We start from the raw sequence: 27,494 nt of genomic DNA on the forward strand, positions 1-27,494 counted from the left end.
TTGGGCTTTAGTTAGTATCAGTGCTACTACCAATGCATACATAGACACATAGTTTTGGATGTGGTTTCTGTGGCTAATATGTGCACACACAGATACGCACGTCGGTTTGGGTTGGAAATTCGAAAAAAGATACAAACTTTTTGGCTGGCCATTCGACTGTGGACATGGGACAGCTGTGCGTGCGGCACTTTGTGGGAAGTAAATGATGTGGGGACCAAGGGGAGGGGCAACGGCAAACGACTGTGAACCGACAGCATTGGCGACTGTTGCGCATAAATTGTGCAAACAAACTGAAACTGAACCGAAATGGTAGTGGGCCAAAGATATAGCAAAGCCAAACAGACAAATGTGAAATGCAACACAACGTATCCATGAGATACAAATAGGCAATGAGATTCAAGCAAGCGGCTAACTGGCCAAAATACACTTACTCAATAAAACGCCGCTGCCATGCGTATGCCATACGTTTCGATTCGCGAACGGTTAGCAGTCTTAATCAGGTTGGAACCTGTCGGACGACGCGCCTCTCTAGCAGTCAGTCTGCTCGGTCAGTCAGGTGTTTGAGCGGCCAGCGTCGGTTGTCGGTTTGGCCACATTTCGTGGCTGCGAAATGATGTCAAGCCAGCTGTTTGGATAGAGACTGCAATTGGCTCGCCACACGATTGAAACTCAGAAATTGTCTTGGAAATTGTTCGCTCGCGGTATTTATTGTGGTGCAACCGACTTGATCTAGCGTAACGTAACCAACAGCCGGCAGGCCGCCAGGCAGGCGGGCAGACCAACTCGCCAACTCCAGCCGTAAATAATGCTCAGTGAAAACTTTTGTTTGCGGAAGTTGCCGTTCAATGGCAGGTTTCAGTACTGTTTTCTGGTTCTCAAAACCGGCTTAATCGATCGCTCATATAAGAAATAAGCATAGGACAATGCGCTTGACTCAATGCTATTCATGCCGAAATAAAAATAAACTCATATTAAATTTCCATTATTGAAATCATTTCGCTTATCAGTGAATCTACGATTGCATTTTTATGTCGTTGACACAAGCCAAAAGAAACAAGTCCGGCTCTCTACATGTTCATGACCAACGAGCAGATGCCCTAAGTATTTTACAAATTGACTAAAGTTCATGCAGTAGCCAAAGATCGAGTTTTAGCTTTGAAAAAGATTGAAATTTTTACATTAAGGTCTTGGACTAGTTATACTAACCAACATGATTTAATAGTAGAGATTATTCTGAAGGTTGAATACAAATCTATCACACATTCACAACTAAGACAAGTTATTATAATTTAAAAATTATTTTTGAAATAGGTTAACAAATCTTTGTTTAGAATTTTATTTTATTATGTAGACAACTGTCTAATTTCTACTCTCTCACTCGACCTCAATTTTCTTGGCACTTTGAAATATAATATTGAAAGTACAAATATATAATAAATCTAGCTCTTTTTGAATATAACAAAAAGAGCAAAATATTTACATAAAAATAAAAGTAATATATATATATATATATATTATATATATATATATATGGGTAAGATAGTCTATCTTACCCACTTTATAAATTTTCAATATTGTCAGTGTATAAAAAACCTACGAAAATTGGCGACATCATGTAAAAATATATACAAATGTATGTAAAGCTGTGTATGTAAGTACAAACTGTATAAATGCTTCCTGAATGGAATTTAATTGTATTTGTTACTCCATATGCGAGTGTATCTTTATCTGCGGACGTATCTATAGCTGTATCTGTAACTGTAATTGTAGCTCTGACTATATTCGTATGTGTATCAGCATGCTTGTCCATCCATCTGTCAGGCTGTCTGGTATTTGCATCCGAAGCTGCGGCTTTCGGGTTTAATTGGCTGCGGAAATATTCCATGTGATTACTTAATGAGATCCAACTCATTTTTATTACTCCCGGACTCAATGCGGCTCTCGGCTAAAGTGCACAAAAGTTAAAAGGTTAACATATTCAACACGCAACAGCAACGCCAACTACAGCAGGAGCAATGACAACAACAACAACACCAACTCGGTCAAAGCGTATCTAGGTACAAATATGTATTCCCGCGGGGGGGCCGCGTGTGCATGTTGTTTATTATTCAATTATGCATTCATTAAGGTACAGAATTATTAATTAAATAAAAGGAACAGCAACATGATTGCCTCGATTTGATTTGCTGCCCACTTAAATTACGGAATTTTTTGTGTGTTTCGTTTAATTTCACTATTCGCTAGACGGCAGCTACTTTTTAATTGCCTCTGTGGTATTATCTAGATACTAACCACATGACAGATAATGCACATAAAATTAAACAATGTCAGTGAATCTGTGATTAAAGCCAACACATAGTCCGCTTAAATAACGTCGAGAAACCCATAGAATAATATTTAATAACTAGAAAAATCAAATTTGCCAACCTGTGTAAGGAAATAATGAACTAATTAAATTTATAAGCACACAGTATAAAATCCATTAGAGTAATAATATTAAGCCAACCTCTTTTAGCTCTCGAACAACTACAGGAATATTCAGTTTATTTCACAAGCTTGCTGAATTACATGAAAATGAAGGGGAATCTCTCATTTACATACTCGTTCGGATGTCAAAAGAGTATATTGATTTTTCAAATGTGATGTCAGGGCATATTATTAATGAAGCTAAGCAATTAGAATTTTAAATAGTTATATTTGGATAAAGCAACAAATAAATTTTATTTAACTCCAGCTCCAGGAGCGTAAATATAACTCAGGCCTGCAAAGCCTCAGAAGTGATTTCCTTTATAGATAAACTTAATCTGGTATATAAATTGAAAAGACTCAGTCTATAATATCTATAGATAATCACAACGTTTTGCAGATGGCTCACTTTTAAGATGTACTACAAATCGAACCACATAACTTAAAGCTTCCCTTAAGCGAATAACCTATATGAAAATATAAATTTTATCAAAATTTAGCTTTGCAAGCAGGGTGAACGAGTATAAAATAGTCGATTGCACCCGACTGTCGTGTTCTTTCTGCTTTATAACCACAATGAGAGCTATGTGCGCAAAAAGTAAAGAAGCTTAAAACGAACTCATATTAAGCAATGTTAGTACAAATGAAAAGATTACAATTTATGTGCCCACGCTGCATAAAACCAGTTTGACTTTAAGAAATTGCACGGAATTCAACATTCAAAAACTGTTAAGCATTACATGCAATAATAATATATAAAGAAAATATGTTTATTATTATAATAACAATAACAAAAAAAAATTTTATACAATTGATAAACGACTTCAGATGATGCAAAAAATACTATTAAACGAAATAAACCGTGAATTACTGTGAATAGTCTGCCCGTTAAGCATGATTCCTTGGATGCACGTAAGTTTTAGCACAGTGCTCTACACGTTTGATGACCTGTAAATCTGCGTGTTTATGTGCACGTTAAGTCAAGGTCTCAGGCAGCAGCAGCAGCAGCATTAGCCAGCTGGGCTGAATGGTAATGACCCAATTGCTTATGCTGGCAGACAAAACGTGGAGCTGGCCAAAATGTTTATGGCCAAATGTATAATTAAGAAGCTATTACGGGCAGTAAATGCTCGCTGGCCTATTAAATGCGGCAGGTAAATGCTAACCAAAAACTAGTTGACAAAGGAAAATACAACGAAATTGAAAATCTGAGAGACACTTTAGCAATTGAACGTGCTGCATGGATGCATTTAACACGTTTAACCTTTCATAGGCCACAGCCAAAGGCATAAATAATTTAATTGTGAGTGCGCTTTTTGGCCACGCGATAGCTGGTCAATTGTGGCTAGCAAGCCATCGAAGTGCCTGATTTCAAAAGCAAACTAACCCAGAGCTCTTCACAATTTCAATGGATCGCCATGTTCAAGCTCAAGCTCAGGCATCGCATAAGCATAGTCAAGGTATTCCGGTGCATTTATTGCAATTAAACATTTGTTAATGCCAAAGCTGTTGGCCACTAAAAACAAAACCACATCTAACAAGAAGCTGGCTACACACACATCTCTGTGTGTGTGTGTATTTACTACAAAATTAATACTTGGCATTGTGGAATGAATCAACGTTTCGTTTAGAATTCATTGGCGACCAGCAGAAGCCCCAAATAAACGCCAATGTGCTAACCTTGTCACTAGCAGCAGCTACTTGCAACTGCTGCAGCTACAAATGCAGCGGCGGCTGCTGCAGCTCGAGTGGTTTTCCTTGTATTTGATTTTTCAATTTTTACAGTAGAAATAGGCAGCGCGACCAGGCAGAGTGCATGAGCACGGCCGCACGTACATAATTAAAGTGCCAAAGAATTGGCGTGGCAAAGTTTTACCAGTTGCTAGATAGACATATAATCTATATATATTTATATATATAGAGAGAGAGAGATGTATAATTGTATCTTTTGGTATCGTGTGCATGCAAAATCGACAAATGCCAAATGTTTTGATTGTTGATTTAAACGTATGCGCAATATTCGCACATTTATCGATTACAAATCAATTTTATACTATTGCGCATCTCACGTAGTAGCTGCGGGAGCAGCTTGGCGGCGACCTCGACTTGGACTCTGTTGGCGTTGCCCAAGCAACGGAGCTGGGGCTGGGGGCTGTTTGCCAACTTTGTGCAACGCATTGCTGCTGCCGGATTACACTATTAACGCCAGTTGCATACAAATTGGCGCATTTCAGCATTTCAGGTGTGTGTTACCTGAGCTGAGCTAACCGTAAGATACAGATACGCGGCTGCACTCGTTAGCGTTGTTAGTCGGTGTCGGTGTCGGTGTCTGCCTTTGTGTTTACGTGTGTGTGTTTTCCATTACTGTTGCTGAATCTGAATCTGAATCTGCATCTGCGCCTTAGTCTGGGGGCATTGTGCGCCCATTTGCTTGCCTGTGGTGTGCGCCTCGAGTCGCAGCTTGCATAAACAACAGCAGCAGCGGCTGCAAACGAGCCAAACAAATTGAATGCTGCAAAAAGTGCACAAGGTGCGATATATAAATTACACCTCGATTAAATTGCAATGCAAATTTCAGTTTCGTTTTTGAAACTCCACCTTGGTCAATGGCAAACTGGAAATACATGCAATACATATATGCTTGTGCATGCATGTGCTCTCATCTAAGAAGACTTTCGGCTTCTGCTTCAGTTACAGCTTTATGCTGTCAGCCGCAGCTTCCAGCAATCCTCATCAGTATGACTGGCCGGCAACCCATCGAATTCAGACGTGACGACAGCATAAGTAAGCAGCGCATTCGCGGGATTTGTCAAATATTTGCGCTACGCTGCGCTCATTCATAAAACCTTTGGCTAAAGCCTTGGCTCCACACCTCCACAGCTCTGACACCAGCCACAACCTTAGCCTGCCAGTCTATGTGTCTCTCGATCTCCCTCACACTCCCTCTCTCGTTCCCTCTCTGCCTCTCGCTCTATCGCTCGTCTGTCTGCCTCGCTGCTGATGCAGTTTTTTACGCCTTTTGCAAGGAAAAACAAACTTTTTCAGACGCTGGGTAAAGTTCGGCAAGTTTAATGCTGTTTGACTTTGATTCAATATTTGCATCGATTAAGCTTTTCAAGGTTTTTACTTAGCTGAAAATCAAAATGGCACACACAAACATGCACATATAACTTGATGTCTGTATGTAAGTACTTGATAGTTTTACGTGCAAAATATTAACATGCTTGAATTAGCCTCAAGAGAACGGCAACTGCAAAAATGCGCGTCAAAATATTTTCATTTTATGAATTCAATTTTAAATACACATTGCTAAACTGGTCAATTGAATTCAATTTACGATTGCAACTCCATTTTGATTCTATCAATAATATTTTTAGTATCCAAAAATATTTAATGTTTAGCAATAGAATACTCAAAGCTAATCAAATTAATTTGTAATATAATAATAATAATAATAAATAATAAATATAATTTTAAATTTAGAATTCATAACAAAATATTTATTACAAATTATTATTGAAGTATAAAATATATATATATATATATATATATATATATATATATATATATATATATATATATATATATCATTTACACGTAAATTATCTTATTGTTGACTTAAAACTTCGTATAATACGTATACGCCATGTAGCATACCCATAGACTGAATGCGTGGAACAATTTAGGCATCAAGTGCTTTTTCGTATTCCCACTAAGCTTCTTTGTTCACTTAAAAAAACACAAAATTATTTAAGTTTGTACAAATTTGGCTGAGAAAACTTTACTTTCCTAGCAAAATCTTCCAGAGAAAACATTTGCTTTGGTAACTCAATATTAGAATATATCAATTAAAATATGTAGAATAAAGTAACTATAATTTTCACTAAGTGAGCTGGGAAAAAACAACAAACATTGTGCAACACGTCGTATGTGTAGTGTGTTCCGAATGAATGTTCATATACCAGAATTACTGATACTCATAATAAAAATAGTGTTCAAGAATAATTATTTTTTAGTTTCACAACAGGTTCTGAAGAATAAAAATGCCATAACGATAGAAAATTGATTTATCTAACAACAAGTTTGCGTTAATAACAAATGCTGAACTTTAAATTTCATCATTCAGCAAATTGCGAGGAAAAATTTTTCTTTACTCTATTTCTGATTTACAATAAAAGTGTCGACTAAACTCTCATTGTAAATCAGAAATAGAGTAAAGAAAAATGGTTCCTGACTGTATTTTTATTTAGTAGTAGTAGTAGTGATCATTTTGAAGTCGGCTTACTCAGTTGTAGGAATTTCAGAAATCCAATCCAACGACTTCAAACGAAACTACTAATTATACTTGATCTTTAAGTTTCGATCTGACCAAGTGAATCAAAACTTCCTGTATGCAGCAAGTGTGTGTATCCAAATTCGTGTGTTCGCTGCAATCGGTTGCGCACTTTCGAAATTTTCACGATTTTCACGCAGAGCCCCGATGTTACACAATTGAGCTGGCCTGTGGTAAAAAAAATCCAAATTCCCGAATTAGCAGCCAACTCAGCGTCGAAAACGTATTTCAGGAAAATCAACTTGGAACTTTTTCTTGGCATTTAGTGCGACAGCTCACCACCGAAACCACCGAACCAGCGAGCCGAGCTTATTTTCCAACGAATTGAACGCGTTTCAGAACCGCGCTGCCAGGCAGACGAAAACCGACTCAGCTCGAGTGCGGCTTGCAAAAACGACAACACCTGAACAGGGGCCCAAACGGTTGCCTGAACGCTACTTGGTAACAATTGACGCTGCTGCAGCCGCTGCCGCTGTCGCTGCGTTTGCTTATGATGTATAGCATCGACTGCAGCGTCAGCGAAGCCAAGCCTAGCTTTGGGGTAGTAAGCGTGCGCCTCAGTCAAGATTCAACGACTCTGACGCTCTCTCTGTTACAACCGCAGACGCCGTCGTCGACTCCGTCAAATTGAGTGGCACTGTCAATAGGCAGAGCAACAGCAGTCAGCGTCGCTAAAACGAAACTGTTAATTAAAAACCTGAGTAAGCCTGCAAATGTTATTCGGCTGTTGGCTTGATGTTTACTTTCTCAAGCGTGAATTAAACGAAGCTTTTTACGCCCCGAAATAGATTTAGTAAGAAGAAATCTTTCAAAGCTATGCAGAAGATTATATGCTGATTCTCATACAGAGGGCTTTTTCCATTTAGCACTCTCGACTACTTGTTCTCTTCCAACTTATGTTGCTCTATGTTTTTGTAGGTCTATTCGAAGCTTACATTTTGGAAACTTGTAATATTATTAATCTCTTGTATAGAATATACCTAGATTTGGCATTCTCGTTTGTTAGTCGTTTTACTTATATGTAACAGGCTACAATTTTGGTTTATCCAGCAGCAGGGGAACGCCAAGTTGAGCCTGTGAAGTGATTGAATCATCGCCGTACATTGTCCAGTTCACATCCGTCAATTGATCCTAATTGGTATGCCTGCATTGTCCGCCCGAGACGTCGTTTGGAGTTGTTCGCTCATAAATATACCAGCTCAGTAAAATTGTTTTCTTTTTATTTTTCTTGCCAATCTGTAGACGGCAAAGTGAATATTCTACAGTACACTCACTCTTAGAACCTTAATCGCGGCGCAGCCATCAATCACGTAATTGCCAGCGTATTTGTTGTGCTTTTTGCATCTGTATCTTGCTTTTATATCTTTTCGCACAACAAAAAGCTAAAATCTATTAACTAAAATACAAATGTACAGAGAATACATAAACAAACAAAAGACGAAATAAATCATGACGCCTCACAAGCTACTGATTATGCTTTAATGATGTGTGTAAGAAAACAATCTTTTAAATATACATTCATTTTATATTCTTATAAAGCAGGTATGACTTTAACATTAATTCGTTATACAGAAGTAATAATTAGAATAAGGAAGAAATTATTAATAACAAATGCTCGATCGATGAGGCATTCACTCATATATCCCCAATTCTCAACCATATATAATTTATCCTCTATCCTCTATCCTCTATCCGCTATCCTCTATCCTCTATCCTCTATCCTCTATCCTCTATCCTCTATCCTCTATCCTCTATCCTCTATCCTCTATCCTCTATCCTCTATCCTCTATCCTCTATCCTCTATCCTCTATCCTCTATCCTCTATCCTCTATCCTCTATCCTCTATCCTCTATCCTCTATCCTCTATCCTCTATCCTCTATCCTCTATCCTCTATCCTCTATCCTCTATCCTCTATCCTCTATCCTCTATCCTCTATCCTCTATCCTCTATCCTCTATCCTCTATCCTCTATCCTCTATCCTCTATCCTCTATCCTCTATCCTCTATCCTCTATCCTCTATCCTCTATCCTCTATCCTCTATCCTCTATCCTCTATCCTCTATCCTCTATCCTCTATCCTCTATCCTCTATCCTCTATCCTCTATCCTCTATCCTCTATCCTCTATCCTCTATCCTCTATCCTCTATCCTCTATCCTCTATCCTCTATCCTCTATCCTCTATCCTCTATCCTCTATCCTCTATCCTCTATCCTCTATCCTCTATCCTCTATCCTCTATCCTCTATCCTCTATCCTCTATCCTCTATCCTCTATCCTCTATCCTCTATCCTCTATCCTCTATCCTCTATCCTCTATCCTCTATCCTCTATCCTCTATCCTCTATCCTCTATCCTCTATCCTCTATCCTCTATCCTCTATCCTCTATCCTCTATCCTCTATCCTCTATCCTCTATCCTCTATCCTCTATCCTCTATCCTCTATCCTCTATCCTCTATCCTCTATCCGCTATCCTCTATCCTCTATCCTCTATCCTCTAACCTCTATCCTCTATCCTCTATCCTCTATCCTCTATCCTCTATCCTCTATCCTCTATCCTCTATCCTCTATCCTCTATCCTCTATCCTCTATCCTCTATCCTCTATCCTCTATCCTCTATCCTCTATCCTCTATCCTCTATCCTCTATCCTCTATCCTATATCCTCTATCCTATATCCTATATCCTCTATCCTCTATCCTCTATCCTCTATAGAAAATTGATTTATCTAACAACAAGTTTGCGTTAATAACAAATGCTGAACTTTAAATTTCATCATTCAGCAAATTGCGAGGAAAAATTTTTCTTTACTCTATTTCTGATTTACAATAAAAGTGTCGACTAAACTCTCATTGTAAATCAGAAATAGAGTAAAGAAAAATGGTTCCTGACTGTATTTTTATTTAGTAGTAGTAGTAGTGATCATTTTGAAGTCGGCTTACTCAGTTGTAGGAATTTCAGAAATCCAATCCAACGACTTCAAACGAAACTACTAATTATACTTGATCTTTAAGTTTCGATCTGACCAAGTGAATCAAAACTTCCTGTATGCAGCAAGTGTGTGTATCCAAATTCGTGTGTTCGCTGCAATCGGTTGCGCACTTTCGAAATTTTCACGATTTTCACGCAGAGCCCCGATGTTACACAATTGAGCTGGCCTGTGGTAAAAAAAATCCAAATTCCCGAATTAGCAGCCAACTCAGCGTCGAAAACGTATTTCAGGAAAATCAACTTGGAACTTTTTCTTGGCATTTAGTGCGACAGCTCACCACCGAAACCACCGAACCAGCGAGCCGAGCTTATTTTCCAACGAATTGAACGCGTTTCAGAACCGCGCTGCCAGGCAGACGAAAACCGACTCAGCTCGAGTGCGGCTTGCAAAAACGACAACACCTGAACAGGGGCCCAAACGGTTGCCTGAACGCTACTTGGTAACAATTGACGCTGCTGCAGCCGCTGCCGCTGTCGCTGCGTTTGCTTATGATGTATAGCATCGACTGCAGCGTCAGCGAAGCCAAGCCTAGCTTTGGGGTAGTAAGCGTGCGCCTCATTCAAGATTCAACGACTCTGACGCTCTCTCTGTTACAACCGCAGACGCCGTCGTCGACTCCGTCAAATTGAGTGGCACTGTCAATAGGCAGAGCAACAGCAGTCAGCGTCGCTAAAACGAAACTGTTAATTAAAAACCTGAGTAAGCCTGCAAATGTTATTCGGCTGTTGGCTTGATGTTTACTTTCTCAAGCGTGAATTAAACGAAGCTTTTTACGCCCCGAAATAGATTTAGTAAGAAGAAATCTTTCAAAGCTATGCAGAAGATTATATGCTGATTCTCATACAGAGGGCTTTTTCCATTTAGCACTCTCGACTACTTGTTCTCTTCCAACTTATGTTGCTCTATGTTTTTGTAGGTCTATTCGAAGCTTACATTTTGGAAACTTGTAATATTATTAATCTCTTGTATAGAATATACCTAGATTTGGCATTCTCGTTTGTTAGTCGTTTTACTTATATGTAACAGGCTACAATTTTGGTTTATCCAGCAGCAGGGGAACGCCAAGTTGAGCCTGTGAAGTGATTGAATCATCGCCGTACATTGTCCAGTTCACATCCGTCAATTGATCCTAATTGGTATGCCTGCATTGTCCGCCCGAGACGTCGTTTGGAGTTGTTCGCTCATAAATATACCAGCTCAGTAAAATTGTTTTCTTTTTATTTTTCTTGCCAATCTGTAGACGGCAAAGTGAATATTCTACAGTACACTCACTCTTAGAACCTTAATCGCGGCGCAGCCATCAATCACGTAATTGCCAGCGTATTTGTTGTGCTTTTTGCATCTGTATCTTGCTTTTATATCTTTTCGCACAACAAAAAGCTAAAATCTATTAACTAAAATACAAATGTACAGAGAATACATAAACAAACAAAAGACGAAATAAATCATGACGCCTCACAAGCTACTGATTATGCTTTAATGATGTGTGTAAGAAAACAATCTTTTAAATATACATTCATTTTATATTCTTATAAAGCAGGTATGACTTTAACATTAATTCGTTATACAGAAGTAATAATTAGAATAAGGAAGAAATTATTAATAACAAATGCTCGATCGATGAGGCATTCACTCATATATCCCCAATTCTCAACCATATATAATTTATCCTCTATCCTCTATCCTCTATCCTCTATCCTCTATCCTCTATCCTCTATCCTCTATCCTCTATCCTCTATCCTCTATCCTCTATCCTCTATCCTCTATCCTCTATCCTCTATCCTCTATCCTCTATCCTCTATCCTCTATCCTCTATCCTCTATCCTCTATCCTCTATCCTCTATCCTCTATCCTCTATCCTCTATCCTCTATCCTCTATCCTATCCTCTATCCTCTATCCTCTATCCTCTATCCTCTATCCTCTATCCTCTATCCTCTATCCTCTATCCTCTATCCTCTATCCTCTATCCTCTATCCTCTATCCTCTATCCTCTATCCTCTATCCTCTATCCTCTATCCTCTATCCTCTATCCTCTATCCTCTATCCTCTATCCTATCCTCTATCCTCTATCCTCTATCCTCTATCCTCTATCCTCTATCCTCTATCCGCTATCCTCTATCCTCTAACCTCTATCCTCTATCCTCTATCCGCTATCCTCTATCCTCTATCCTCTAACCTCTATCCTCTATCCTCTATCCTCTATCCTCTATCCTCTATCCTCTATCCTCTATCCTCTATCCTCTATCCTCTATCCTCTATCCTCTATCCTCTATCCTCTATCCTCTATCCTCTATCCTCTATCCTCTATCCTCTATCCTCTATCCTCTATCCTCTATCCTCTATCCTATATCCTCTATCCTATATCCTATATCCTCTATCCTCTATCCTCTATCCTCTATCCTCTATCCTCTATCCTCTATCCTCTATCCTCTATCCTCTATCCTCTATCCTCTATCCTCTATCCTCTATCCTATATCCTCTATCCTTTATCCTCTATCCTCTATCCTCTAACCTTTATCCTATATCCTCTATCCTCTATCCTCTATCCTCTATCCTCTATCCTCTATCCTCTATCCTCTATCCTCTATCCTCTATCCTCTATCCTCTATCCTCTATCCTCTATCCTCTATCCTCTATCCTCTATCCTCTATCCTCTATCCTCTATCCTCTATCCTCTATCCTCTATCCTCTATCCTCTATCCTCTATCCTCTATCCTCTATCCTCTATCCTCTATCCTCTATCCTCTATCCTCTATCCTCTATCCTCTATCCTCTATCCTCTATCCTCTATCCTCTATCCTCTATCCTCTATCCTCTATCCTCTATCCTCTATCCTCTATCCTCTATCCTCTATCCTCTATCCTCTATCCTCTATCCTCTATCCTCTATCCTCTATCCTCTATCCTCTATCCTCTATCCTATCCTCTATCCTCTATCCTCTATCCTCTATCCTCTATCCTCTATCCTCTTCCTCTATCCTCTATCCTCTATCCTCTATCCTCTATCCTCTATCCTCTATCCTCTATCCTCTATCCTCTATCCTCTATCCTCTATCCTCTATCCTCTATCCTCTATCCTCTATCCTCTATCCTCTATCCTCTATCCTCTATCCTCTATCCTCTATCCTCTATCCTCTAGCCTCTATCCTCTATCCTCTATCCTCTATCCTCTATCCTCTATCCTCTATCCTCTATCCTCTATCCTCTATCCTCTATCCTCTATCCTCTATCCTCTATCCTCTATCCTCTATCCTCTATCCTCTATCCTCTATCCTCTATCCTCTATCCTCTATCCTCTCTATCCTCTATCCTCTATCCTCTATCCTATCCTCTATCCTCTATCCTCTATCCTCTATCCTCTATCCTCTATCTCCTCTATCCTCTATCCTCTATCCTCTATCCTCTATCCTCTATCCTCTATCCTCTATCCTCTATCCTCTATCCTCTATCCTCTATCCTCTATCCTCTTCCTCTATCCTCTATCCTCTATCCTCTATCCTCTAGCCTCTATCCTCTATCCTCTATCCTCTATCCTCTATCCTCTATCCTCTATCCTCTATCCTCTATCCTCTAGCCTCTATCCTCTATCCTCTATCCTCTATCCTCTATCCTCTATCCTCTATCCTCTATCCTCTATCCTCTTATCCTCTATCCTCTATCCTCTATCCTCTATCCTCTATCCTCTATCCTCTATCCTCTATCCTCTATCCTCTATCCTCTATCCTCTATCCTCTATCCTCTATCCTCTATCCTCTATCCTCTATCCTCTATCCTCTATCCTCTATCCTCTATCCTCTATCCTCTATCCTCTATCCTCTATCCTCTATCCTCTATCCTCTATCCTCTATCCTCTATCCTCTATCCTCTATCCTCTATCCTCTTCCTCTATCCTCTATCCTCTATCCTCTATCCTCTATCCTTTATCCTCTATCCTCTATCCGCTATCCTCTATCCTCTATCCTCTAAGCACTAAAGAGTTTTTGTTGAATATCTACATATTAGCTCATGAGCCTTTAAGCTGGGCTTATGCTTTGGTTCACGACCAAATGTCGTTTGGAGTCTCATGTTTGAATCAGTTTTATCAACTTTGATTAAAAAAACAAATAATAATTCCGGTTTCAACGTATAGCGCATAATCAAAAATATAAAATTAAATTCTCACTTCGTCTCTGCCGCCAATTATAGGCATTTGCATGATGAAGTTGAACTATTTGTGTGATAAATAAAGGTACATCCCGTTTTGTGCTTCGAATTTAACTAGCTTCATTTTGCATTCCCCCTTTGCCACCCAAGTTGCCACTTGAGCTAAGCACACTTGCCTATTACCTGTAATTATGATGAATAACATTATATTTTTCGGCCAGTCATGGTGTCTTTGGAATACCAAACTCGAGCTTTGCCCAGGCAACCGAATGTACAAAACGTAAACAAACAAAATAAAGAAACATATAAAAGTCAATGTCTAAATTAGCAACATTTCTCAGAGGTAATTGCTATTGCCGATTTCGATGGCACAGACATGTGTGTGTGAGAGTGTGTCTAGTAGCAATGTATAGATATCCGTACTACGAAATGGCAACAGGGTGGTTCAATTGCCTGGAACCCTCGATATGCCATTGACGTGATTTAACATCGACGCTTGTGTCAAGCTCTCTGATTTATTTTATGACTCAACACATCAGCCGTGCGGCGTACGACTTTAATTCCCTCCATATAAAAATACCTGTCATGATAGAACGCAGAAATTACCCGCACTTGTCCAAAGCGTCCACACACAAAATCCATTGAAATTCCGGACGAGTTCAGCATGGGCCACAGCTACAAATCGCGTAAACAACTCCACTGCATTTCGTGGCAATGCCATCTCTCACCAGGCGCTCAGAGCGAGGCTAAGCTTCGAAATACTGTTGTGTGGGTATGTGTCTGGTAGCGTGTGTATGGCAGCCACCAATAAAGCCCTAAATGCAATTTTTCTAAATGCATTCGAGTGTTTTATTTATTGAACTGCTTCGCGTGTGTGCCTGTGTTCAGGTGTAAATACCTCGATAACTATTCATTTTGCGCGTAAACAAATATATTTCCAGTGTACTTAAGCGCTGGCAAGATAGTTACCGTTTGACAAATTATAAGGTAAACATGCAAAGAGTAGCCTCACGGCTAATCGATTACTAGAAATACATATTTAAATTACTCATCCAACTTCTAGACGAATATTCAAAATTTATTCTCAATATCTTATTTAATGTTACTTCTAGTTTTCCTTACAGTCATTTTTATTGCTGAATATATTAATGTTTAATTCCTTGTGCATTTCAAAAACGCATCACAAACTTTTTGTTTACTTTAAAATTTCCAAGCTAAGTTCAAAATATTTGCCTTTAAATGAAATGGGCAAACATTGTGTTTATACTTGATTGCACAAATTGCTACTTTATTGAATATTTACATTGCAATTCGAAGAAAAATTAGCTATACTCTGTACAGATGAGAAAATTGGGTATATAAACAAACAGAGTAAAAATTATGAATTGATATAACGTATATAAAAGGATGTAGTTAGCCTTTTTCAATATCAAAGAGACATGTGTAGAGTCTTGTTTAAAATGAGTTGTCGGTCTGTAAGACAATAGTTTTGGATTTCGGGATTCCATTTTTAATATAAGCTATAAGCAAGACTGGGCTAAAGATGGTTTCAGACTTTTTTCATCATAATAAAAATCAGTCTTTTTCATATTTTTATATATATTTTGATATTTTTTACGCCTAGATGCAGAAAAACGTTCAAGCTAATTACTGCTTTCATATCCAAAACTCGATTATTTAAAGCTAATCAAACCAAGCACTGAAGTGCAACTAATGTGTAGAATTTCGCAATACAATAAGAATAGAATGATATTTTTATACGTAGTTACGAAAATATGTTTAATACTCGTTTACTTTTATCAAAAATAGTATAATGGCTTTGTCCACCTATCAGCTTGAGTACATGTCTTTTAGCTACATCGCCGCAATATCGATATTTTAAAATTATTATTAGACTTTGAACGAGTATTATGAAGTCGATTGTTACTTGTTTTCGCTTTAAGTCTTTTTATAGAATTACCATTAATAAATTTATATATAAATTAAAATGTTGCTACAATACTAAAATACATTGTTTTGATTTAATTTTACATTGATCAAAAATACATTTTTCAACCTAACGATAATAAAAAATTGAAGCAAGTTGCGAACAATTAAGTTTACTGAAGCGCAGCTATCGTATTTCTATTTGAAATTAATTATGAATGCCCCGACGAGGAAATACCCTGGGCCAAAATACAATTAAGATAATTCTAACTAAGACGATTTCAGCTCGCTATGAAAATCAGTTCTTATTAATAGTCTAAGTGTAAAGGCTTTACTCCATATGCAAAATGCCCGATGGATAGTGTTTGATCCAGTCGTATTTTAATCATAAGCACAGAGATTAAAAATTAATTATATAACTATTAAATATCGTTTAATTTCGAATAAATGTAAGGTATAAAAAGGTAGCATAGCGTAATCAATAAGCATTTATAAACATACACCGATCGCTTACGACATCAAACGTAATGTATAGAATTTATTGGAATAATCTGCTTGTGTTAAGTGTTCTACTGATTTTAAACACAAATTTGAATGTAATGAAATCAAATGAAATATGTGCGAACTTAACTAAATAAACACTCTTCACTTTCCAGCATGGTGTTTCCATTAAAATGACAAATGCAGTCTGTAATTCCTATAACAAATCTTGGATCGTTGTAAATCATTGCCGACTGAAGGCCGTGCAACGAAATAAAACCATATTTAACGCTGACCTGGAATTTTTACATCCGGCTAATGAAATCGATATGAGAGTGCAAATCCAGAAGAAAGCAAGTGGCTACAAGCCTTGGCTTATCGATATCTCATTCGATGCCTGCAAATATATGCGAAAGCCCAATAATCCCGCTATTAAAATGATTCATGGAGTTTTCAACGGTTAATCATACATGTCCATATAGCGTAAGTAAAACTAAGACCTCAAATGTCGAAAATCGTAATGTCATTTTTTTAACCAACAGGGATATCAGGAAATAAAAGATTTTTATCCTACCGCCGAGGCGCTTCCAGTCCAATTACCAACAGGAGATTATTTACTAACACTCACTTTTATATTTTCAAAGCAACGAACGTTTGATGTAAAAGTTTACTTTTCATATATTGAAGATTTAATATAAATTCTTCAATATAATACAAAATAAAGCATATAATAAAAAAACACTTATTAATATCATTTTATTAACAAAAGAAAAGGCTTTGGTTATCTGTGTGTGGGTGTAAATGGACAAGTAGATCTGATGAACTATCTCCAAGTAATTTTCTTCAATATAAAGTCATGCAGGGATATCAATGAGAATTCCTATTAACGTTGCCTTTAGTGATCATATCACCTTTGTTTTGATGGTGGTCTTCATCACAGTAGAATTTTATAATCGTTAACAAAATAATTATATTTTGCAGTCCATTTGTTTCGGATATATATATATATATGCCATTATATAACAATAAAGATCTGATACAAATTTCAGATTATATTCCGAGAACTACTTAAGCATGACATGCAAAACAATTATATTTTTTAGGAAACAATAAAAATTACAATATTTGCCCACCTTTGTATAAACTTTATAGAATTAGGAGCGAATTCTACAATATTATTAATGGGAATCGAGTAGAAGTTGTTCTTGTGAGCCTTGAACTTGAAGATATTCTTAAGCTATTAAGTAACAGATCTACATATTATTATGCTAGATTCTTTTAAATTCTATAATGCTTTTCTGTGCGATTTAGAGTGAACAGCTCTTAAAATTGCTTAAGTCAACTCAAGCATGTACATTTTCAGGCAAATGAAAGGAAAAGACGGGTGAACCGACAATCCAATATTCCTCGATTATATAAGTAAATTATATCACACAAGCATTTCCAAAAAACCATTATACCCTGATCTGAATAGGTTCGCTGTATAAAAGTAAGTGTTCTTGAAGGAATAATGAAGGAAGGAATAATAATGACAAGCAGTCATGGACAAAATTTCATGGAATTGTCTGCTTTTGTCAAGTACTCTACTGATGTTGAGAACAAATTTGAACGTAACCAAATCAAATCAAATCAAGTGAGTTAAGTGTTAGCTAAATATAAAATCTTATTTTTGCAGTATGGTGTTAGCATTAAAATGACAAATGTAGTCTGCATTTCTTATAACAAGTCTTGGGTTGTTGTAAATCATTGCCGGCTGAAAGCCGTGCAACGAAACAAAACCATATTTAATGCTGACCTGGAAATTATACATCCAGCTAATGAAATCGATATGAGAGTGCAAGTTCAGAAGAAGGCAAACGGTTACAAACCTTGGCTTTTCGATATCACAATAGATGGCTGTAAATATTTGCGAAAACCCAATAACCCCGCTATTAAAATAATTTATGGAATCTTTAAAGAGTTTTCAACGATTAATCATACATGTCCATATGTTGTAACTATAAGACTAATCTAAAGTGGCTCATTTAACTTTATTTCTTCGCTGTTTGATGCTTTATATTGACAGGGTCATCAGGGAGTTGCAGGCTTTTATCCTACCATCGATAAATTTCCAAACCCATTACCATCTGGAGACTATTTTCTAATTCTAACCTTTATACTTTCAAAGCAACGAATCAAAGCAACGGATCCAATATATTAAATAAACTTATTTACAAAACTCCAGATAAAGCATATAAATGTAAATGTCTACACCTAAATAAATTATTTATTCTGATTTAATAACATAAGAAAAGAGGTCATGTGACAATATCAAGTATTACTGTGCTTGGACTATCTATGTGTGGGTGTAAATGGAGGAGTTGATATCATGAACTCTCTAAATAATTTTCTCCAATATAATGCCATGCTGAGAAATCAATGAGAGTTTATGTAACGTTGGCTTTGGTGATCATATAGCGTTGGTTTTAATAGTCGTTAACAAAAGTGAATTTTATACTCGAATATTGAATTTTATACACAAAACAATTATATTTTTTTCAGTTCATTAGGTTAGAATAACCAGGTTGGTATTAACCAGAAACACGAAATAATAATATTTTTTTGGGAACAATAAAATTTAGAATATTTGCCTACTTTTGTATACACTTCATAGATCTATAATTCACTCCTCACACTTGCAAATTAAAATCGCGTGCAAGTAGTTCTTGTGAGTCCCGAACTTGGAGATATTCTTACACTATTAAGTAGCATAGATATACGTATTTTTAACTAAAGCATTACTTACTCAAGTCCAAGCGAATCCACATTTCAAACTATATTTGCTTATTGTACAGAGAGAATGGCTCTGACGATCTATAAGGATTTTGATCTTAAGAGAAATAACTTATTAAGTCCATCATACATTCACTTTTATAAACCCATTGTACCCCATTTTCGATAAGTTCACAATATAAAAGTGAGAGTCAATAAAGCAATCATGAATAGAGCGCGGCTAACAATCGATCGATATAGACGAGTCGTTCACATTTGGCTTCAGAAGTCATGCATAAGATTTATTGGATTTATTGGCTTTTGTCACATGCTCTCCTGATGTTGAACATAAATTTGAATGTAATCAATTCAAATCAAATCGACGAGGTAAAGTCTTAATTAAGTATACATTCTTATACTTTCAGCATGGATTTACCATTAAAATGACAAATGCCGTCTGCACGTCATGTAATAAATCCTGGATTATTGTGAATCAATGCCGACTGAAGGCCTTGAGCCGGAACAAAACCATCTTTAATGCTGAAATGGAAATTATACATCCAGCTAATGAAATCGATATGAGAGTGCAAGTTCAGAAGAAGGCAAACGGTTACAAACCTTGGCTTTTCGATATCACAATAGATGCCTGTAAATATTTACGAAAACCCAATAATCCCGCCATTAAAATAATTTATGGACTATTCAAAGAGTTTTCAACGTTTAATCATACATGTCCATATTCTGTAAGTAGAAAATTGAGCTGAAATGGCTAGTTTAACTATATTTTTTTCTTTTTTTGCTTTTAATTACCAGGGTCATCAGTTATTAAAAGATTTTTATCCGGCCGTCAATAAATTCCCAAATCCAATGCCATCTGGAGACTATTTACTAATTCTAACCTTTAAATTTTCCAAGCAACGAACCATCGATGTAAAAACTTACTTTTCATTTATTGAGGATTTAATATAAATTATTAAATATTTCGAGTAAAGTTATTTGTAAAACTCCAATAAAACTATAAAATTAGTAATGTCCACAGTAATAAACACGTCATTATTTATTTATATATTTATGTATAGTTTATATAAAATAACAAAACAAAAAATAACAAAATCCATTCATCCATACTGGATTCCCAATCCTAGCTAAGTTCCTTCAAATTCTGTAGAGCTCACATGTAAAATAATATATATATATATATATTTAAATATAATATTCTTCTATGGACACGAATTTTGATCTTGAAATAAATACATAATTTATTCTAGCATACGTACAGCAATATAAAAGCAATATACCCCATTTCCAATAGCTTCCATGCAACTGGACAAAACCGTATGTAATGCTGATCTAAACTTTTGGTCTTTTTTTTTTGTCACTTTGTTTTAACTGGCTCATCAAAGAGTAAGAGATTTTTATGGCATGACCCATAAAGTTCCCTCCTCATTATCAACTAACCTTTGTTTTTACGACTACATGTAAATCGATCAATATATGGAATAAAATTAAGTACAATATTTAATATTTATCGAGTTCTTATAGTTCCTGAGATCGACGATATCATTCGCACTCTTACTCTATGTAAAAGCTTTTACACAAAACTATTCTATTTCGAAAGTAAATAAAGATTTTGAGAACAATTATATATGTATATATATATATATATATATATATATATATATATATTTATACATTATATATCCTTTGATGCTTGTAAGTATTTTCGAAAACCCAACAATCCCTCCTTCAAGATGATACATGGAATTTTCAAGGAATCTACAACTTTCAATCATGCGTGTCCATATAGTGTAAGTAAAATATCATCATACATAATTTACTTGACTCTGCTTATTTTCTTAATTAAAGGGAAAGCAAACAGTTAAAGACTTTTATCCTCGCACCGAAAAAATTCTGATTCCACTTCCAACAGGGGACTATTTACTAAATCTAACGTTTATATTCAAACAACAACACACCATTGATGTCTGTGTTTACTTTACTTATGTCGAAAACTTAATTTAAGTAATTAAGTAATTAAGTATGTTCAGCATTTTAGTTCAATGTCATTTAAAAAGTCACTGAAATAAATAATAAAAATTGCAGACTTATGATTAAAATCATCCTATATTAAAAATCATAATTAAGGATCTCTTTTTTTTCTAAATCGATATTTAATAATCTACCGGATAATTACAATCGACAATTAAATCAGAAAATCGCATTGTGCCGACTTAAAAACTGAAGAGAAGCAGAGAGAGAAAAAATGTTAAATATATATATATATATATATATATATATATCACACAGGGGCCTCGAAGTATGACCAACTTCAGATAGTTATAGCAGCTGTTGTTTGACAGCTACATAATGATGCTTAATGACAGTTTTGAATACAGTTTATCATGAATGAAGCCGAATGACAGTCACAGTATTGTTTAGAAACGTGTAAAAGAATCTTCCCAAAAAATGAACATAAAAAATGTATACTTGTGATTGCATTATACTTAGCTAGAAAATCGCAACCATTTTTAATCTAAAGATTCTATGTTGTAAAATTTGGAGCTTATATTTACATTAGAGGTATAGTTTAGATGTATAAATGGAATAAAATAAATGTTATTAATGTTATTACTTATTAATGATAGCTGTAAAAGGGTAGCAGATACAGTTTCATCTGATTTACTAAGCCCGAATCTATGTATATATATAACAGACATTTCGATTTTGGGATTGCTAAGCACGTGTATATATATGTTTATTTTAAATTTAAATCTCTATTATTATCTATCGGCATATCCAAAATACTACTCGTGTTATTAAACTCCAAAAGAAAATGAGTTCAACAAATGTGCTACAAACTAAAATTAAAATGTTGAAAACTGATAAAGTTATCTACGAATTAATAAAGAAAAAATCTACTCAACAAAATACTAACTGTTGTAGAATCCAAAATCGCCTTCTTCTGCCCGTTACATATATTTTAACAAATCCATTATACTCTGTTCTCTAGTTCAGAGTAAAACTAATGTTAAATACCAAAGCAATTGGCAACAGATTATCTAAATATACATATTTTTATTTTTTGTTTATTGTAATATTCAATAGCATAAGTTAATTCAGTCATTTACATCAAATCATACTCTTTGGTCTTACGGACACCGCAATGGGAAATATATCTAGATATTTTGTGGTATTGTTGGCACTTCTGTTAATATTTAAACTTAATGTGAGTGCTTGAAAATTTACTTTGAAATATAATTAATTCGTTTAATATGACAAATTTACAGAACGGCGTCGTTATTAAAATGACGAATGTCGTTTGCGAGTCCAAAAACAAGTCGTGGGTGATAGTTGAAAAATGTCGCCTTCGTGCATTGCAACGCAACAAGACCGTTATAAATCTGTTCATAGACGCGCTACACCCTGTATATAATATAATCGTGGGCTACGAAATACAAAAACGGGCCAACGGCTACAAACCTTGGGTGATAAAAGGTGCATTTAATCTTTGCAAATATATGAAAGGATTGAAAGGAAAATTTGAGAGTATAGTTTTTGATCAAATCAGAGAATATACAACGTTGAACCATACTTGTCCTTATGTTGTGAGTAATACGTGTTATTTTACCATATTATTATTTGAAAGCGGTATTATATATATACATATATATTTAGGGCAAGCAATACATTAAAGATTTTTACCCGAATACTGAGAAGTTTCCCTTGATTTTTCCAACTGGAGAATATGTCATTCTTGTGAATTTCAACGCTTCTGGAAGAACCCAACTTATTACAAATATTTACTTTACATTTGTAGAGAATTTACTAACTGCGTCTTAGTATTTTAAATATTCTAATTGCATTACAATTATCAATTTGTTTGTGCTGGTCTATGTTTGTTCACACGTAACTAATAAATGTTATTCAAAGTAAAGTCTTTTGTATTTAATATGATAAGCAAATGAGAGACTGATATCCCTATTAAGTTGTATATAAAGGAAATCATATCTAACATATATATTTATATAAATATTGAGAGTAAACACAAAAGAGAACCTTGCATAGAACTAAATACTATAGAACTATACTATATGTCGACTGGAAAAGAGTGCAACAGATAATTTCAGATAAATTTCATATGCATATATAAATATATATATATAAAGAGTACAAAAAATAATTATTATACCATCAAGAAAATTTCAGTATGGCATATCAAAATAATTCAAATGCAGTCAAATCAAACCATCGCGATAACAAACACATCTCAATATTTGTTGGTTCTATAAGGAGTTCTTAGTTTACTAAAGTACAATGTAAGTGCCGACAGTTTATATGGAAAATGAAATAATTGAACATTTTTTAGAGTGGAATCGTCTTTAAAATGACGAATTGAGACTTGTCGCCTTCACGCATTGCAGCGCAACAAAACCGTTTTAAATATGGTAGTAAATTTGATAGAACAAGTCAATTATATAATTCTGGAGTATGCATTTCAGAAAAGAGCCAATGTCTACTAACCTTGGGTGATAAATGGCGCATTGATGTTTGCAAATTTATGCATCACCCGAACGATAAGTTTGCAAGTTGCTTTTTGATCAAATTGAAGAACATACAATGCTCAACGATTTCTTTGTTGTGAGTAATGAGTTTAATTACCATAACAATATTTCAATAGATCATTTTTCGAATCTTTATAGGTCATCAAATCTGTTCAAAAATATTACTCGAAAACTGATAAGTTACCGCATTTTTTTCCAACTGGAGAATATGTATTTTTTCTTAAATAGCAGCTTAAAGGAAAACTCCATCTGACTACTAACATTTATTTCATATTTGTTGAAAATCTAAAAATTGTGTTCCAAAAATATTTTAAGTATTCAGATAGTTTCAAGTGTAACTAATGCAAATTTATTATTCAAACCCAAAATTAAAATCTTGTGTATTAATTTAGTATTTTTCTTTGCAAATTGATATCCCAATAAAATTTTGGCAATCATTAACTGCAAAACTGACAAACAAACAAAAAAGTAAGATCAACGACTTATTTGAAAAAATGCGCGAAAGCTACAAAGCGTAACTAATTTCAGTAGTTCGATTATTCATAATACTTGGTCGATAACAGTGCTCAGCTATCGAGAAGACGAATGAACGAGCCGGTTCTCTTGTGAACTAACTCTATTGATTACTAAAACAAAAAGAATTTGGCAAAAACATTTGGGATTGCTGCAAAGCTGCTGAAGAATTCTATTGTAATCATTATAAGCAGCAAGCATGGATGTGATTAACAAATTCTATTCGTCCGCCGTGCAAACCGTTTCGCAGCTTTCAGGCGTGTTGCCTGGAAATAATGTTACACGGGAATATGAAGTGTTGGACCAGATATGCACAGCGGGTGTGGGTAAGATGCAGAAAAATTCGCTAACATATGCGCATACTGTCAACCAGTTATCAATATTTTAATTATTTAGGACTGATGTGGAAGGTTTACAATGGCCACAAGAAAAGCACCAAACAAGAAGTATCTGTATTTGTGTTTGAGAAAAAGGTACTAGAACGCTGGTCCAAAGACGACCGAGAGATTATGCTCGAGACGTTGCGCCGGGGCGTGCAGCAGCTAACGAAAATTCGACATCCACATGTGCTCACCGTTCAGCATCCGCTGGAAGAGAGTCGGGACTCATTGGCTTTTGCCACAGAACCAGTATTTGCATCCCTCGCTAATGTTGTTGGTGACTCGGTGCGGTCGGAGAAGAAGCTCTACGATGTTGAGATACGGCATGGCTTGCTTCAACTGTTTGATGGCCTCCAATTTCTGCACAACGACGCTAAGATTGTGCATCGCAATATCAGCGCCGAAACGATTGTGATCAACAAGAACCGTAGCTGGAAACTGTTTGGCTTTGATTTCTGCATAGCTAATCAGCCAGCAACAAATGGTACACCTCACTGGCCTTGCAGGGAGTATAGCACGTCACTTCATGTACTGGCACAGCCCAGCTTAGAATATACAGCCCCAGAGTTGGCATTGAACAGTGTAAACACGCCGGACAGTGACCTTTTCTCATTAGGTATGTTCATTTTTATATGACTTCAATTTCGCTCTGTAAACAATTATATTTTAGGCGTGCTCATATTTACTATTTACTCGGGAAAGCCGTTGAAAATGTTTGGAAGTGATTACAGTAGCTTTCGCCGTTACGCAAATGAGTTGAATCAGCGAAAGTACCCACCAATGAATACAATACCGGGCGAACTGACAGAAAGCGTGAAAGCCCTGCTGCATCCCAGCGCAAGCTTGCGGCCAAAGTTGCATGAGCTAAAAACGATTGCGTATTTTCAGGACGTTGGCGTAAAGACACTAAGCTATTTAGACTCCCTTTATCAATGGGACAATCTACAGAAATCAAAGTTCTATAAGGGTCTGCCGCAGATTATACCTACCCTGCCCCATCGAGTTAACTTACACTCGATATTACCCTACTTGATAAAGGAGTTCGTCAACTCTCCCATGATACCATTCGTTCTGCCCAATGTTCTGCTGATTGCCGAAATGAGCAGCCAGCGAGAATATTGCGATCACATATTACCGCATTTGAAGCCCATTTTTAAGCTAACGGATCCCATACAGATTCTTTTGATATTCATGCAAAAAATGGATTTACTTCTCAAACTAACGCCGGCAGAGGAGGTAAAGCAGAGTGTGCTGCCGCTGCTCTATCGATCACTGGAATGCGACATGCCACAAATACAGGAGCTCTGCCTGGCTGTACTACCAACCTTTTCCACTCTCATTGACTACAATGCCATGAAAAACTCAGTAATTCCACGTATCAAGAAACTCTGTCTACTCAGCAACAATGTTTCGGTGAAGGTTAACTGTCTTATATCCATTGGCAAACTATTAGAGAACTTGGACAAGTGGCTGGTTCTAGATGAGATTCTGCCCTTTTTGCAGCAAATACAAAGTCGCGAACCTGCAATTATAATGGCTATAATAGGTAATTATATTAATTTAATGATATACGTTCCATCTTCGTAACCTTATAAACTCATTACTACAGGTATTTATAAAATCGCTATGACGAACACAAAGTTGGGCATCACAAAAGACGTAATGGCGCACAAATGCATACCGTTCCTTGTGCCACTGAGCGTGGAAAATGGACTAACCATAGCCCAATTCAATACGATTGTGGCTCTAATCAAAGAAATGTTGGGAAGAGTGGAACAGGAGCAGCGTGAAAAACTGCAGCAATTGTCCACAATTCAGAGAGACAACAAGTATGCGTCAAATACCAAAATATTACAATTTATACAATATAATATAAATATAACTATTTCAAATAGACCTAAGGATGCTTCCGAGATACTGGCCAATGAAATGGACAACAGTACGTTGTCACCTGCCGGCAGCAATGGCAATAAGAGTGATGATGATATGTTCTCCGGCTTCAGCGTGGGTCAGACATCGCGCACTGTAACGCCAAAGCCTGTCGCTCCGGCACTTGCTCCTGTCAAAACTAAGGAACAGCTCAAGTAGATGATAATTCAAGCAACGCTAAATTCTGTAAAAACTTTCTCAATTATTTGATTTTCAGAATAACGCACAATACAACGACGGAGACAGCACTTAAAACGGATATGCTCTCATTAATGCAAAGCAACATGAGCAGCTTGAGCACTGTCCAGAGCCCACCAGCGGCAGCAGTAGCTACTCCACCTCAACTCGCGTTGCCCTACAATGCCTGCGGTAATAATAGCAATAATTGGCATAGCGCAAATCCATTGGTCATGAATCATCAGCTAGCCTCGCCGCAGGCTAGCAGCAACAACAACTTCTCTTCGTTGGACGATTTAGATCCATTTGGATCCGGCGGTGGCGCCAGTCAGATTGCCAAACCGAATAATGCTAATAGTGCCAATATGTATACGTTGCAGCAACCCACTGTCAACTATATCTATCCGACGGGTTACAACTCGATAAATAGTATAAACAGCATGCAACCTGGCATCGGTGTTAGCAAGCCAATGAATCTGGGTGCAGTTGCCACAACAACGCCCACATTAATGCCACAGATGACTCAGTCTGCGGATAGTAAAAATCTAAACACTTTGTCTCAACAGGACATACTCAACTTCTTGAATTAGACACATCACAACGGCCGCATGCAGCCTAATTGCCAAATGTTTTAAATAACCATTCCATACTATATATCCATATATATATTATTATAAATTATAAATGAATGTATGTACGATTGTGTGTATGTATGTGTTGTGTGTGAGTTAACGTTTCTAAGAAGTTTTGAAGTTTTTTCTCGACAAATATCAATTGAAAATGTGAACGTGCATAATTTATTGTTAGTCTAGGCAAACAGTCAAGCAAACCTATTAAATATAGATTAC

The 27,494-nt window shown here is 36.4% G+C and overlaps 3 protein-coding genes across 3 annotated transcripts in view; 2 read left to right on the forward strand and 1 right to left on the reverse strand.

The window, feature by feature from the left end:
* Window positions 1-7,189, reverse strand: part of LOC111602731 (fatty acyl-CoA reductase wat) — a 29,299-nt gene extending 22,110 nt beyond the window's left edge. The window contains exons 1-2 of the mRNA XM_023319981.2: window positions 7,079-7,189; window positions 6,752-6,967 (exon numbers count right to left, since the gene is read on the reverse strand). The gene's annotated coding sequence lies outside the window, so the exon portion shown is untranslated. The remainder of the gene's footprint in view (window positions 1-6,751; window positions 6,968-7,078) is intronic.
* Window positions 7,190-17,862: 10,673 nt separating this feature from the next.
* Window positions 17,863-18,534, forward strand: LOC115483355. Its single transcript, XM_030224969.1, has 3 exons — window positions 17,863-17,967; window positions 18,010-18,327; window positions 18,400-18,534. The coding sequence occupies exons 1-3, from the start codon at window positions 17,863-17,865 to the stop codon at window positions 18,532-18,534; spliced, it is 558 nt and encodes a 185-aa protein (XP_030080829.1).
* Window positions 18,535-24,241: 5,707 nt separating this feature from the next.
* On the forward strand, window positions 24,242-27,312 carry LOC111602807 (SCY1-like protein 2). The gene is made up of 6 exons (XM_023320104.1): window positions 24,242-24,486; window positions 24,557-25,156; window positions 25,211-26,086; window positions 26,150-26,369; window positions 26,436-26,624; window positions 26,687-27,312. The coding sequence occupies exons 1-6, from the start codon at window positions 24,360-24,362 to the stop codon at window positions 27,234-27,236; spliced, it is 2,562 nt and encodes an 853-aa protein (XP_023175872.1). The 5' UTR covers window positions 24,242-24,359; the 3' UTR covers window positions 27,237-27,312.
* Window positions 27,313-27,494: the final 182 nt, after the last annotated feature.

Source organism: Drosophila hydei, unplaced genomic scaffold (assembly GCF_003285905.1).
Source record: "Drosophila hydei strain 15085-1641.00,03,60 unplaced genomic scaffold, DhydRS2 tig00008121-arrow-pilon, whole genome shotgun sequence".
Lineage (NCBI taxonomy): Eukaryota > Metazoa > Arthropoda > Insecta > Diptera > Drosophilidae > Drosophila > Drosophila hydei.

Bases quoted from the DNA above. Each gene is read 5' to 3' on its own strand.
- LOC111602807 (XM_023320104.1), top strand. From the start codon at position 24,360: ATGGATGTGATTAACAAATTCTATTCGTCCGCCGTGCAAACCGTTTCG. The intron at 24,487-24,556 runs GTAAGATGCAGA...TTAATTATTTAG, and splicing joins GATATGCACAGCGGGTGTGG to GACTGATGTGGAAGGTTTAC. The intron at 25,157-25,210 runs GTATGTTCATTT...ATTATATTTTAG, and splicing joins CAGTGACCTTTTCTCATTAG to GCGTGCTCATATTTACTATT.
- LOC115483355 (XM_030224969.1), top strand. From the start codon at position 17,863: ATGACAAGCAGTCATGGACAAAATTTCATGGAATTGTCTGCTTTTGTC. The intron at 17,968-18,009 runs GTGAGTTAAGTG...TTATTTTTGCAG, and splicing joins ACCAAATCAAATCAAATCAA to TATGGTGTTAGCATTAAAAT. The intron at 18,328-18,399 runs GTAACTATAAGA...TTATATTGACAG, and splicing joins ATCATACATGTCCATATGTT to GGTCATCAGGGAGTTGCAGG.